Genomic DNA, 15877 nt, shown 5'->3' with positions numbered 1-15877 from the left:
CACTCCAGTAACAAAGTGCAAACAGATGCTGAATCAAAGTGCCAAAGTACAAATCAAAATAAACAATAAAGTCCAAAAACAAAGTGCTGAGAATATCCACTTAAAAGGTCATCGTGCTGTTCCAAGCTTATGTGGATAGCCACCATAAGCACGCTTACCAGAAAATATGGACCCAGATACCATTAGGCAGTGAGTCAGCCGAGCCGATTTGATAACAAATCACCAAGGGTAAATTTCATCTGTAAATTGTTGAGGTGCACCTCCAAATCTTCCGAAAGGGCTCAATATGAAGAGACACTTCAATTTAATGCCCCATTCCATGGATGCATGTGAACACATATCAAGCATCCACACATAGTGTAAAAAACATATTTTAAGATTTATTTAGAAAATGTATATAACACTTACACAAAACATGAGGAAGCAGTGCGGTTAAATTCATCAAACACAGGTGTGATCATAGAAGATAGGTATGTAGCACCCAATGGCCTCAATAGGAACTCGACCGATGCGTTTCATTAAATTTGACATCTGGGGTAATAGCCCCTTCTGTCATCACATTAATATAGAAAAAATATCCAATGAAAATTCATGTATTGATTTTATATGTAAAATGATCCTAAATTACCATAGCATACCTGATGGAAAATGGTGGCAGGTGTGCACTCCAAGCCTCATTTCCACTACCATTGAGGAGGTTGCACATGCGCTAATAAGAAAGTGACGTCAGACACAACATACTGAGTCATTCACTAGGAGACGGAACTGGGCATGTGCCCAAATCCAAGAAGGCACGGAAACCAATCCTTGCTTTGAATAGCGACTTCCTAATATGGAGAATGGTTGAAACATACACACAGTATCATTCTAAAAACTTAAGAGGCAAAAATCTCTCATTGGTAAATTAAAACTATGCTCAATTTCCATTAAAAATACAAGTGCAAGCCGAAAAATCAAAGCGACAGAGAACAATTTAAAAGTATATTGAAAAAAAAACATAAAAATCAGCAGAAATCGGAAAAAGTGTTAATAAAATGTTGAAAAAAATCCTGCCGTGGCTCCCAATGTAAAGTGAATAAAAGCAATGTGGAGAAAAAGGGGGGAAACCCTTTATTTATATTAATCTATTTGTTGCACAATTTATGTCAATTGTGGTGCTAGCAGCTTTTTACAGTCCTGTTAGTGCAGTACTTCCTGTTTAGAAATTAAGTGTGGGTTTGTTTTTGTTTTTTTTAACCAATCATACTTACCTAGGTGGTCCAATGCTGCATCTGTCCCCTGGCGTATCTGAACTGAGAACCGAGCCATCGGTTCTCACAGATACCCGAGAGGAGAGCGGCTGCCTGTCAATCAGCAGCACTCATGCTCTGCGCTCTGCTCCTCCACACACACTGGAGTGCTGAGCTGTGCGGGGGTGGGGAGCGCCTGTCTCAGTGGCTCCCTGAGAGGCTGAGATGGCCACCAGTCCTGGACTGGTCTGGGATTACCGCTAAGGGTACTGAAGCAACACTCGGGAATACCGCCAGAAGGGTTAAAGTGGATGTAAACCCTGAGCATCAGAATGGGGAAGAATGGAGTGATCGGATAGCAATGTGAGCAGGATGTGAATAGGAGTGCAACGCCCCCCACCTGTGAACACCCGGCTTTGGGAGCAGGATGGGCTGTTTGTGCTTGTACATGTGTCTGCGGTTGTCTCTGGAGCTGAATGTGCCCGAAGCTTAAAGGGTCTGTGCTGAGCGGAACGGCGAGGAGACCTATTGGATCCCTGGATCTCTATCATGAAGGCCTGCAACGTCCCAGCTTGTTTCCTGGTGTCTTTTGATCATCTGCCCGCTCTTCTGTGTCTGCCATTATCCGCTGCTGATGTCCCTGGTTATGATGTGTGATATGGAGATATGAGTAGAGCTGAATAAGGCCCAAACGTGATCTAAATGGAGCATTTGTGGAGTGTGAGCCAACGGGAGATACTTGCATTGGAGTGGGGGAGTATATGGAGGAATACATGTGGTAACTGAACGCTGCGTTTTATTTTTTAATTTATTTATTTTTTTTTTTTTTTTTTTTTTTTATACCTACTGTTATACTCACTGCTGGAGGATCTGGCTTGGTAGGTGTGCTGTGCTTAGAGGTAAGCACTCTGGACATAATTTTCTCCTTTTTTATGCATCCAGGAATTTAAATGATATGCTTATAGTGGAACCTGTGATTTGTGAATCTTTGATATAAGCAGACTAACACTAAAATACTATGTAGTGTGTGCAGATGAAAAAATAACCAAGGGGAGAGGTGGAAGTTGCAGTGGAGATGCCCTTCTCCAACAATTTTGTATTTTTTATTTTTTTTGGGCTATTTCTATTACTATGCATCGCGGCATCTTAAAGATTTAAAGGACAGAATAAGTGAATATTGATATTCAAACCATTCACAGTTACGTAGCATATAGAGACACAGGACTGTGTTGGGTTTTGGGAAATTTTTGAGCTAAAAACTTGGCTCGGGTATAAGCGATAATTGATGAGGAGGATTAAAATGGATGGGACAGTATTAGGCCCAGGAGCTCAAGATGGAGTGGGGCCGCCTTCTCTTCGATCACGGCAGAAAGAAGCAGCTTTGGGCGCAGCAGAGAAATGACAAGGCTTTGTATATAACTCCACTTTAGATTCCTCTGCTTCTTCTAAACAATGCTCAACCCCTACACCCCCTGCACTTTCAGAGGACAAGCAGGATAACCTTGGGACGGTACAAAAATGATACTAATATAGAGGCACAAGGTAATGGCCAAGAAAGAGAGATGGCACAGGAGAAGGGTGCTAATACTACTATTAAAAATTCTACTGGAATTCCATGTGGAAGTTTTCAAAATGTACAAGTTCAGATTGAAGAGCCAACATTGAAATATGTGTTTAAAGCAGTTCAAATAATCAATGCTACGCAATCTTTTTTGACAAATCGGTTTCAACAGATGTGTGAGGAGATCACTTCTATTTGCCAAGATATGCAAAAAGTGCAAGAGCGTACTACAACGGTAGAAAGTCAAGTTGGTAATATCGAGAACACAATGCCACTTTATGCAAAGAAATCTCAAAGTGGCAGGCCTCAGGTTAAAGAAACATGCTAAACATATTGGCAATTTTGAAAATAGATTGCGAAGAAATTAAGATGGATCGCCTTCCCAGAGCGTAGAGAAGGGAGTAACCTTGTAGAATTTATGGAGCAATGGCTGCTAAATATTTTTGAAAATAATTTATTTTTCTCCCTTCTTTTTTATTTTTATTTATTTTTTCCATTGCGTGAGAGCGCACAGGATCCAGTTAAGACCACATCCTCTTGGAAAATTTCTCTGACCTATTATTATTAAGATGCTGCATTATAAAGACAATTTATACAGATACAATTCTGGCTGTGGACCAAATAAAAGGCAATGTGGAAATAAATGGATCAAAAATCTTATTTTATCCGGATTACTCTGGAAGTGCAGAAAATGAGAGCTCAATATTCAGAGGTTTTTTGGAAAATGTGGAAAGAAAATAAAAATAATTTTTTTTTTTTTTTTTACACAGTTGTCCATTTTTACAATATTTCTAACACCTAGCATGTACATGGCAAAAATTACACCCCAAAATAGATTCTCCTACTCCTCCTAAGTATAACGATACCACGTGTGAGACTTCCACATACAGAGGTCCAACGGGCAGGGAGCATCGTCGGGCGTTGTAGGGGCATAAATTTCAAATCAAATTTGACTACCTATTACACTTTGAGGCACTGTAGTGTCATTGATGGGATGGCTGGGTCGGGTATGACAGAATATTGCTGAGGCTGGGTATGGAGATCAGTATTGCTATGCATGGATGAGGATGGATGGATGGTTGAGTATTGATGAGTGTTGCTGGGATGGGTGGATGAGTGTTGCTGGGATGGGTGGATGAGTGGCTGAATGTGCACAAAACAGCGCTGTGGACAGTACACATCCAGCCCACAGCGCTGCAGGACTTGCTCTCTCCCCTCTGTACCAATATGTACAGAGAGTGAGAGAGGAAATGGACGTGATGCTGGTTTGCTTGAAAGTATTCACTCCGTCAGTTGACGGAGTGATCACATGGTAAACGGGTGCTATTAGCATGGATATTCCCGGGTGCGCACCCAAGGGGGCGTGCGGGAGCAAGACTCTGGAAGGACGTCCATAGGCGCCCTCCCAGAATAAGCCAACGCGCTGCAGCCGTCTTTCGGCTGTTGCCCGGTCAGCATGTGGTTAAAAGAATAGCAGGTTTGTTGAAATAGGGGGTCAATAAAAAAGGTTTCATAAAATATGGGATTTGTGGCTGGGCATGCCTGGGATGACTCCTTTTATAATAGCAACAGATGAAACTCCAGGGGTAGATGGTTATTTTTCAAATGATAGAAAATGTGGGGAAGGATAAGTGAAAGAGGGTGGAATAAGGAAAAGTAAATAAAAGGTAGGAGGAGAAAAAGGGAGAGGGAAGAGAGGTGGCAAAAAAAGGAAAAAGGAGAGGGAGAAGAAAGGAGGAAAAAAAATTAAGAGGGATAAGTGGATATAAATGAATTGTATAGATAGGCATACCTATAGATATGACTGTTGGTCTTATTGCCAGGGGGGATTTTTTTTTCCCCATGGCTGCATATAGAATGAGGTAGATACAATGGAGGGGGCGGGTTATTTACACTAATAGTGTCGATATAATTAAGAGAAAGATAGGTGGTGTATGTGTGTTGGCCTCTTGGTTGTTTACTGTTTTTTGTTTGGTTGGTTTATTTATGTGTATTTAGTTGTTTTTGTTCTAAGTGCTGTAAAGTAAAATTGGTGCCAATAAAAATTATGAATTCGGGGGAGTGGAAAAACCCTCACATATACCCAGTGAAGTGAACAGCCTCAGACAATGCAGAGAGATGAAACAAATCTCCTTACATAAGTTTTACGTATATATCTGCTGTCTTCAGCTTTATATACTCTTTAGAAGTGTACATCGTATTAAAGATTTATTTCTTCCTGTTCAGCACTGGGTGTGGATTCTTGGCATACACTGTGTGACATCTGCTTGGAGGAAAGTCCCACACCCCACTCCACTTAAGCAAAGGAAGGAATGTGCAGAGCTGTGCTGTGAATAGACTAGCTGTCTGCTAATCTATTTACAGCACCCACCCGACACAGGCTGCCTTTATGTCAGTTGTCGGAGAACGTTTAAGAATTTACGCTGACAACAGAATGGAGGAGCAGAAAGACACGGGACTCGTAAGAAAATACTATAGATATGTGCCTAGGTCAAATTTTATGAATCGATTTAACCGCTGTTTTTTTTTTTGCTACCTGCAAGGCAATGTCATAATATCCTCGTATGCATCGCATACGAGGACATTATGTGAAATTTTACCTAAGAAGGCAGCCTTCCAGCTCTGCGCTGTAACTTCTGAAAAGGGCTTCCATTTTCATGTGGTCTTCCTTCTGGGTTTGCGGACTCCGGCTGTATGATTGTTCGAAGCAGCAAAGATTTAATTTGTGCGTGAGCTGCTGTGTACAGCACAGGACTCTAAAGGAACAGGTGGCTGTTCCTTCCGAGTGCATGCCCTGTTGACATCACTAAATATCTCCTAAATTGTGCACGCTTAGGCGATATTTAAAGTACCTTAATAAGGTAAGCTTTATTTTTGGCTTACCTATAGGTAAAAAATGTGCATGGGAGTTTACTCGCACTTTAAAATTGTACATGTCTATGACAATGATTATGATACCCAAAATTCTCCATAGGCAACACTTTAAAAGCCCCTACAGGTTATTTGTTTAGAATTGGCAGTGATTGATAGCTCTATAATTCTTGCTGTCACTCCGGCATGGGTAGTCATATGTAACCTGTTTAGTGCAATCAACCTAATAATTCCGAACACTTAAAATGTATGAAAACCCAATCATTAAAAATTCATGTATTTTATTGTTAGTGAAAATATCTTTTGAAATTACAATTTTAAAATCTGCAGCTTTACCTAAAATATATCTTTTAAACCTGCTATGAAGGTCTTCTTTCTTCATTCAGGCACTGAACTTATTATATTGCTTTAGATGAAGACATGAAAAACAAATTACACAGGCATAGTCCATGCATCCATAGAGACAAGTGGCTTAATGCATTTGCACATATTTGTAAGACGTTTACTAAGCTAAACTTTCACTTGTATGCAAAAAACTATTTCCCATTTAAAGTTGGTGCCAGATGTTCATTACCACCAGTTCTTCCACCCTCAATGGTATTTGCAGTGTGAACAATTGTAGTTCTTGCTACCGTATTCTATTTTTGTCTTCAGAGTAAAGATTTTGTCTGTATGTCTGGCTGGCTGTGAATGATATATATATATATATATATATATATATATATATATCATAGTTAGTAAGGTTGAATAAAGACACCAGTTCAACCTGAGTGTCTACAATTGCCCCTATCCCTGTACATTGCACACTCACATCACATGTCCAAGGAGCCCACAATCCAAGGTCCCCATTCATATACTAGGGCCAATTTTGGACAGAAGCCAATTAACTTACCTGAATGTCTTTGGATTGAGGGAGGATAACCATGCAGGCACAGGGTGAACATGCAAACTCCAGGCAGGTAGTCATGGTTGGGATACGAACCAGCGACCCTTCTTACTGCTAGGCGAGAGTGCTAACCACTGTGCCGCCCATAGATATAGATATATAGATATAGATATCTATATCTATATCTATATCTATATATCTATCAAATATATCATGTAAACCAATTGACATACATTGACTGTAACATAGTTTTTCAGTGCTTAAAACATAATTATACAAACTGTTTATAATTTAATTTTTTTTCCCTTTCAGCCTTTTATGCCTCTTTCACAAAACAGGCTTGAGTATGATTCGGAGGATAGTCAAGGAAGCGATGATGAGGAAGATGATGATGATGTCTCATTATCAGAAGTCCAGATCCAGGAACACTCCAATCCTAACTCATATAGGTATTACCACGGCAATACAAGGTGCTGAACAGAAATAGAACAGTGTATTTGCACGACCCTTTCAGCATAGTTCACATAATAAACAGACTAATGTTTAGAATAGCAACTAGGATTTCTTGTAGTGTTGTTGACCTTAAACCAGTTGAGAATTAGGGACAGCTTAAGATTTGAGCTTAGTTTCACATGTGAAACTACTGAGACCTGTTGTCAGTCTAGGTCCCAACCCATCTAACCGTTTTTACATACCCTGGTTTGATTTCTTGGACATTTTTCAGAGAATATAAATAAAACACATTTTTCACTCATGGTCAGTGTTTGGCTAAAGCCATTTATTATCAATCAACTGTGTTTACTCTATTTAAATCCTAATCACAACAGAAACTACCCAAATGACCCTTAGCAAAAGTTTACATACCCTGGTGATTTTGGCCGGATAACATGCACACAAGTTGACACAAAGGGGTTTGTATGGATATTAAAAGTAACCATCCCCACCTGTGATCTGTTTCCTTGTAATTAGGGTGTATGTATAAAAGGTCCAATAACTTTCTGGACTCCTGACAGATCCTTGCCTCTTTCATCCAGTGCTGCACTGATGTTTCTGGATTCTGAGTCGTGGGGAAAGCAAAAGAATTGTCAAAGGATCTGCGGGAAAGAGTAGTTGAACTGTATAAAACAGGAAAGGGATATACAAAGATATCCAAGGAATTGAGAAATCAGCCAATCAGCAGTGTTCAAACTCTTAATTAAGAAGTGGAAAATGAGGGGTTCTGTTGAAACCAAACCACGGTCGGGTAGATCAATTAAAATTTCAGCCACAACTGCCAGGAAAAATTGTTTGGGATGATAAGAAAACCCCACAAATAAATTCAGATGAAATACAGGACTCTCTGAAAACGTGGTATGGCTGTTTCAAGATGTACAATAAGGAGGCACTTGAAGAAAGATGGGCTGCATGGTCGAGTCGCCAGAAGAAAGCCATTGCTACGCAAATGCCACAAAGTATCCCACTTAAAATACGCCAAACGGCATAGAGACAAGCCTCAAACCTTCTGGCACAAAGTCATTTGGAGTGACGAGACCAAAATTGAGCTCTTTGGCCACAACCCTAAACGCTTCATTTGGAGAGAGGAAGTCAAGTCCTATGATGAAAGGTACGACACTCCTACTGTGAAACACGGAGGTGGATCGCTAATGTTTTGGGGATGTGTGAGCTACAAAGGCACAGGAAATTTGGTCAAAATTGATGGCAAGATGAATGCAATATGTTATCAAAAAATACTGGAGGAACATTTGTATTCATCAGCCAGAAAGCTGCGCATGGGATGTACTTAGACATTCCAACATGACATTGATCCAAAACACAAGGCCAAGTCGACCTGTCATTGGCTACAGCAGAATAAAGTGAAGATTCTCAGTTTCCTGACCTCAAATCATTGAACCACTCTGGGGAGATCTCAAACGTGCAGTTCATGCAAGACAGCCCAAGAATTTACAGGAACTGGAGGCTTTTTGCTAAGCGGAATGGGAAGTTTTACCACCTGAGAGGATAAAGAGCCTCATCCACCAATACCACAAAAGACTTCAAGCTGTCATTGATGTTAAAGGGGGCAATACATGGTATTAAGAACTGGGGTATGTAAACTTTTTTTATCAGGGTCATTTGGGTAATTTCTTTTGATCATGATTTAAAGAGTTAACACAGTTGACTGATAATAAATGGCTTTAGCCAAACACTAACCATGACTGAAAGAAAAGTTTTTGTGATATCATTCATATTGTCTGAAAAATGGCCAAGAAATCCTAAATTCTGCCAGGTTATGTAAACTTATGAGCACATCTGTATGGACACACACACACACACACACACACACACACACACACACACACACACACACACACACACACACACACACTTTTCAAGAACATTTAAAGAGAGTGCGTACCAGGTATAGAGTTGTCTGCACATATACATATCTGCCACAAATCCCACCCTTGATTGTGCAGCACCAAAACCATTTTTAGTGTAAACACACTACTTTCATCACTGCACTTTGGATTGCTGGCTTTTTTTTTAAGTGATTCTAAAGGTTCAGATGTTTATTTAAAAAAATGTTTTAATAACAAACAAGTCATACTTTCCTGCTCTGTGCAGTGCCGGGTCCCCTGGCAGCAATCCCGGCTCATGTCCCTAGAGTATATTGCTTGCTCTGGGGGAACTTGTGTGAATTTGCTCCCGAACCACCTCTGTGTCTGAGACACAACTGGCTGTGATTGACAGTAGCGGGAGCCAAAGGAGGGAGAGACTCTGGAGAGCAGATGCTGCCGTGCACAGAGCTCGATCGAGATGGGGCTCTGGTAAGTATTAATGGGGCCTGAGTGGGGAGCTGCACACTGAAGTTTTTTTTTTACCTTCATGCAAAGAATGCATGAAGGTAAAAAAAAACTTTCAGACCTTTAGAGCCACTTTACATGTTCCTGAACCTCTGCAATGGCCATGGCATCCCTCGTCTCCCTTTTCCACATTTTTTTAAATATATATAAGAGAATGTTTGTTACTTTAATATGTAAACATTTAAAAGAAAACAGTGGGTTTTTTTTTTTTGTTTGATTTTTAAAACCTATTTCATTTTATAAATAATCTTTGTATCAGAAGCACATTTTTTTGTGTTTTGTGCCATCTCACTCATGGGGAGGCTGGGGTTATTGAAATCTGTCACTCTCTTAAAACCGATGAATAAGCATTCTGATGTATGGTGCCTCAAAAATGGACATTAGTACGTTTATTGCTCAGCTTGTGGCCCATACCAGATTGTGTACAGTTTAATTTTTTTTTTTATTTGCATACGTTGTCTTTACCTTCTAGCTGGGCTCTGATGCGTCTTGCAATGGTACAATTAGTTCTTCAGAATTTGAAAGGCTTTTACCCGTTGGCTGGACATGACCTTTCAGGTAACTTTAAGAACTGATGTTTGTACTACATTAAAATGAAACTACCAGTGTGTGTTGATGCTCAGATGGGTCATAATGGGAAATGTTATATTGTTTTTAACTAGGTGTGTAATTGGTTAGTGATGAGTAGCCTGTTGATTTGTTTAGTTGTTGGAATTTTCTTACTGTTAACTATCATTCAGATGCTATAAAATGTGTTAGCCTCTTTTTGTATGTTGTATAGATACCAAGGTTCTTAAGGAAATCTGTTTGCTAAAGGTTCATCAGTCATATTAAGAGTATGAATCCACCTGTGATTCTCATAGATTTTATAGGCACTATTGTGGCAGAAGGGAGGTGCAGCTTTTGAGTTTATGATCCGTGATAACGAAGCGTTTAAAAAAAAAAAAAAAAATGATAAAAAGGGCCCATATCTCCAGTCACATTGAAGAAGCTGGCAGCTCAGTAAACTCTTCATTGTAGCATCTTTATTGGCTACATATCAATGCACAACACTCAAAAAAATGTCAGGGATATTAAAAATACACCTGATCCCAGCGCCCTATGGAATACTCTTTTACGACAAAAATACTGGTATCATGAAGAGATTACTCCTCACTCACCTACAGCAGCTATTATAAATATGAGTTTACTAAAGTATACAATGTGGCTAATTAAAAAATCGGACACTAACAGCGCTCAATGTATAAATCTAAAACACTTCTCAGACCTCACCTGTAGGCCATAGTGAGTAAAATGTTAAACAATTTTAACCCTGATCAAAATAAGCGACATATGTTAGAATGCCACTAATCACATTATAAGCAGGGCCGTCTTTAACCACTTCCCGACCAGCGCACGACGATGTACGTCGACAGAATGGCACTGGCAGGCATATTGGCGTACAGGTACGTCCAATATTCAATGCCGCCCTGCCCACGCTGGTCGGGACCCCCGTGAGTCCGGTCGCGGGACCCGCGGACTCGATCGCCGCGGGCATCCCCGCGATCGTTTACGGAGCGGCCGAATGGAGGAAATGCCGTGTAAACAGCATTTTTCCATTCTGCCTAGCAACTAGTGACGCTGATCTCTGCTCCATGTGATTGGAGCAGAGATCACTGTTCACTAAATGAAAGCCCAACCCCCCCACAGTTAGTAACACACCCCTAGGAACACTTAACCCCTACACTGCCACCCACTGGTTAATCCCTTCACTGCCAGTGTCATTTACACAGGAATCACTGCATTTATATAGCAGTGATTACTGTATAAATGACAATGGTCCCAAAAATGTGTCAAAAATGTCCGATGGGTCCCCCACAATGTCGCAGTCACAATAAAAATCGCTGATCGCCGCCATTACTAGTAAAAAAAAAAAATAACAAATTATTAATAAAAATGCTATAAAACTATCCCTATTTTGTAAACGCTATAACTTTTGCGCAAACCAATCAATAATCGCTTATTGCGATTTTTTTTTTTTTTTTTTTTTACCAAAAATATGTAGAAGAATATGTATCGGCCTAAACTGAGGGAAAAAAATGTTTTTTTATATATTTTTGGGGGATATTTATTATAACAAAAAGTAAAAAATAATGCGTTTTTTTCAAAATTGTCGCTCTATTTTTGTTTATAGCGCAAAAAATAAAAACCGCAGGGGTGATCAAATACCACCAAAAGAAAGCTCTATTTGTGGGAAAAAAAGGACGTCAATTTTGTTTGGGAGCCACGTCGCACGACCGCGCAATTGTCAAAGCAACGCAGTGCCGAATCGCAAAAAGTGGTCTGGTCTTTGACCAGCAAAATGGTTCGGTCTGCAAGTGGTTAAGGCAGGGCAAAAGGGCCAGCTGCCCTGGGCCCTGTCATTGTTGTGGGGCCCAAAGCAGCTGCCTCATACTTGCCAACTATCCCAGTTTACATTCCCTTGTCCCTTGAGGTTTTAGTCCTGTGCTGTGTCCCGATATCTCGGTGTAAAGTGCTGCTACTAATGCTGCCCAGCTCTGACCTATTGTGTACTCACCTGCAGACCCTGTGTTTACATGTAAATAACCAGCCTTCATATGTAAATAGCAGTGACATGCATATGTAAATAGCTGAGGCCAACAGCATTGATTTGTAAATAAGGCAGCATTCATGGGTAAATCATGCCCCCTGCAGTGAGGAGATGATGTGCGGTAACCTACAGCAACCAGTGAGCAGTATTACTGTACAGCAATCTCTAGCAACCAATCAACAAGCAGAAATCATGTGCTGTAACCTCTAGCAACCAGTCAGTAAGCAGTAATGATATGCTGTAACACCTGCCTGATCTGATACAGTAAACTGATTTTAAGTCTAGCTGCTATTTATTGTATGTCTCAGAGAAGGTGGAGAGCGAAATTGCATGGGGGGAGGGGGCCCTAAGGATTTTTGCCCAGGGCCCAATCAATATTAACCACTTTCAGACCGGACCAATTTGCTGGTCAAAGACCAGACCACTTTTTGCGATTCGGCACTGCGTCGCTTTAACTGACAATTGCGTGGTCGTGCGACGTGGCTCCCAAACAAAATTGACCTCCTTTTTTTCCCACAAATAGAGCTTGCTTTTGGTGATATTTGATCACCCCTGCGGTTTTTATTTTTTGCGCTATAAACAAAAATAGAGCGACAATTTTGAAAAAAACGCATTATTGTTTACTTTTTGTTATAATAAATATCCCCCAAAAATATATAAAAAAAACATTTTTTTCCCTCAGTTTAGGCCGATATGTATTCTACATATTTTTGGTAAAAAAAATCTCAATAAGCGATTATTGATTGGTTTGCGCAAAAGTTATAGCGTTTACAAAATAGGGATAGTTTTATAGCATTTTTATTAATCATTTTTTTTTTTTTTTTTTTTTTTTTACTAGTAATGGTGGCGATCAGCGATTTTTTTATTGTGACTGCGACATTGTGGGGGACCCATCGGACATTTTTGACACATTTTTGGGACCATTGTCATTTATACAGTAGTCACTGCTATATAAATGCAGTGATTCCTGTGTAAATGACACTGGCAGTGAAGGGGTTAACCAGTGGGTGGCAGTGTAGGTGTTAAGTGTTCCTAGGGGTGTGTTACTAACTGTGGGGGGGTTGGACTTTCATTTAGTGAACACTGATCTCTGCTCCAATCACATGGAGCAGAGATCAGCGTCACTAGTTGCTAGGCAGAATGGAGAAATGTTGTTTACAACGGCACTTCTCCATTCGGCCGCTCCGTGAGACGATCGCGGGGATGCCGATCGAGTCCGCGGGTCCCGCGACCGGACTCACGGGGGTCCCGACCAGTAAAGGGACATATATGTATGCCCATTTGCCTGCCCGTGCCATTCTGTCGACGTACATCGTCGTGCGCTGGTCGGCAAGTGGTTAAAGATGGCCCTGATTATAATTATGATTGTATTACACTTATCACGTTAGCAAAAGTCCATAATTAGAGGTGATAGTGGTAGAAGTGCCAGCTAAGAGGTGCCATCCACCGTGGAGATCTATTTCAGTCACAAGGAGTAACAGTCCTACACCGTCACCATATCCACCTTTGTGCAACCCCCCAAGGCTGGCTGCTTATCAGAACAGTACTGCAAACAGGCTTTGTATATTAGGTCTTTAAATCTCTCTGCTCCTCCAGGTCTCTTTACTCATCCACACTCCAACACAATCTCCTCATTAAGCGTCAACATGCAAGGATACACAGGGGATAGGTTGAATTAGATGAGTTCTGTATGTGGTGAAAATCGCCACATACACGATGGCACCTCTTTGCTGCCACTTCTACCGCTAATACCTCTTATTATGGACTTTTGATAACGTGTTAAGTGCAATGCTTATAATGTGATTAGTGGCATTCTAACATAGGTCGCTTATTTTGATTAGGGTTAAAATTGTTTAACATTTTACTCTCTATGGCCTACAGGTGAGGTCAGAGAAGTGTTTTAGATTTATACATTGAGCGCTGTTAGTGTCTGATATCAATGCACAAAGTGTCTAAAATGCTAATATGTTTCGGCGACAACAGCTTTTCTCATAGCATAGACTATACTAGGATGAAAACTGTTGTGGCAACGCATTTTAGACACTGTATGCGTTAATATGTAGCCAATAAGGATTCTGCAATAAGTTTTCAGTTCCCGGCTTTTTGAGTGTGAATATGCCATATTGGGGAATGGAACTTGCCAGCCTGAGCACCGGTTCCCAGCCTCTAAATTCTGATTAAACAGTTGCGGTAGGTTATGCTATTTTTCACCATCTTTCCAGTATCTGACCTGGGGAAAAAAAAGTCGTTATCAGAGACTGAATTTTCTTTTTGATTCTTACAGATCTTCCTGTAGCTTCACCCCTCTGTCATGCCACTCTCAAGACTTTGCAGAGGTGGGAACAGGTGCTCCTGCGAAGACTTGAAATTTATGGAGGTCCACCACAAGATTTTATTACCATGCCAAGCACAGATGAGGTTCTGTCTGCTGGACCTGCAATCTTGAGGCACAAGGCATTGTTGGAGCCGACAAATACACCTTTTAAGTTGGTATTCTTGCAGCTAATGCAAAGTTTCCTAATGTTCTGTAAAATGCAAAAACTTAGTGATGGGTAAATGGTTGGCCTACACTGTTGAAAATACTCACTGATATATTGCATACATAATAATATGAGTAATGTTTAATTGTTTTCTTGTATATATGTAACAGAAATAAAAATTCAGGCTTTCAAGCGTTCTTAAACCCAAAACAGAAAATGTCATATATAGCACCTTACCAATCATTAGATGTGGTGGCAACATCAGTTTGTCCTCTGTTTTCACTTGGTGATCTGACCAGAAACACTACCTGTATTGGATTGATTCAGCTCTGGATGAAGGAGAACAGGGGCACTATTGGACAGCAGCATTGTTAATCTGGAGTAGGGAAGTGTTAGATGTACTAGTAGGTTTAGGTACACTAACGAATTGAGGCCAGACTCCAGCTTACACTTCATATACAGTTACAGCAAGCAGTCTTTTTTTTTTTTTCCTTTTGGGATACAGGTTTTATATACCGCTAAATAAAAGCTGGTCATTGTAGTAAATGGTTTGTCTCAACTTTTGTAACTGCTGCATTTGAGGGGCAGCTTGTTTTGTTGAAAAACAGCAACCTTACTGGCAAGATCACCAGGTGAAAATAAAGGAAAGAAAGCCTAGAAAAAAACTGCTGCAGCCATCACATCTAAGAATTGGTAAGTGGCAGTATAATGTTTGCTTTGGGGTTTAATGCCACTTCCATTGGGTTATCCACTTCCACATAAAGGCTGTATTTTTGAGAAAGTCCTATGCTTGCACAACGCTTATATATATACTAGACCATTAGTTCTCAACCACTGGACCTCGGTCTCTTCTTTTCTGGAGCTCGAGTCTTTTGTATTTTTTCTACACCTTAGTATATAGAGATCGTTTTAATTGGTTTTATAGAATTCGTTCACACTTTTTCAGTGAGGTGCGTTGCATTAACCACTTAAGGACCAAGCTTCTTTTTTTTATTTATTTATTTTTTTTACACTTGGTTACAAGTTTAAAATATTTTTTTTTTTTCTAACACCCTGGAGAATAAAATTGCGGTCGTTGCAATGCTTTCTGTCACTCCGTATTTACGCAGTGGTCTTACAAGTGCACTTTTTTGGGAAAAAATACACTTTGTTTTAATTAAAAATAAGGCAACCGTAAAGTTAGCCCAATTTTTTTTTTTTTTTTTTTTTTTTTTTTTTTTATATTGTGAAAGATAATGTTACGCTAAGTAAATTGATACCCAACATCTCACTCTTCAAAATTGCGCTCGCTTGTAGAATGCGGACAAATTTTTACGATTAAAAATCTCCATTGGCGATGTTCAAAATTTCTACAGGTTACTGGCTTTGGGTTACAGAGAAGGTCTAGGGCTATAATTATTGCTCTCACTCTAACGAT

At 40.1% G+C, this 15877-nt stretch overlaps 1 protein-coding gene across 2 annotated transcripts in view; it reads left to right on the top strand.

Annotated features, from left to right (window-relative positions):
- DMXL1 (Dmx like 1) overlaps positions 1-15877 on the top strand; it is a 217247-nt gene that overhangs the window by 180231 nt on the left and 21139 nt on the right. For both annotated transcript variants that reach the window (XM_077462223.1, XM_077462224.1), the window contains 3 exons: positions 6860-6996; positions 9863-9948; positions 14265-14466. In XM_077462223.1, the coding sequence (XP_077318349.1) occupies positions 6860-6996; positions 9863-9948; positions 14265-14466 (425 nt within the window). The remainder of the gene's footprint in view (positions 1-6859; positions 6997-9862; positions 9949-14264; positions 14467-15877) is intronic.

This window comes from Lithobates pipiens, unplaced genomic scaffold (assembly GCF_037356315.1).
Source record: "Lithobates pipiens isolate NorthernLeopardFrog02 unplaced genomic scaffold, aLitPip1_a1.2 Scaffold_3, whole genome shotgun sequence".
Classification (NCBI taxonomy): domain Eukaryota; kingdom Metazoa; phylum Chordata; class Amphibia; order Anura; family Ranidae; genus Lithobates; species Lithobates pipiens.
The sequence above is the reverse complement of the archived record's forward strand: the minus strand, read 5'-3'. Positions and strand labels throughout refer to the sequence as shown.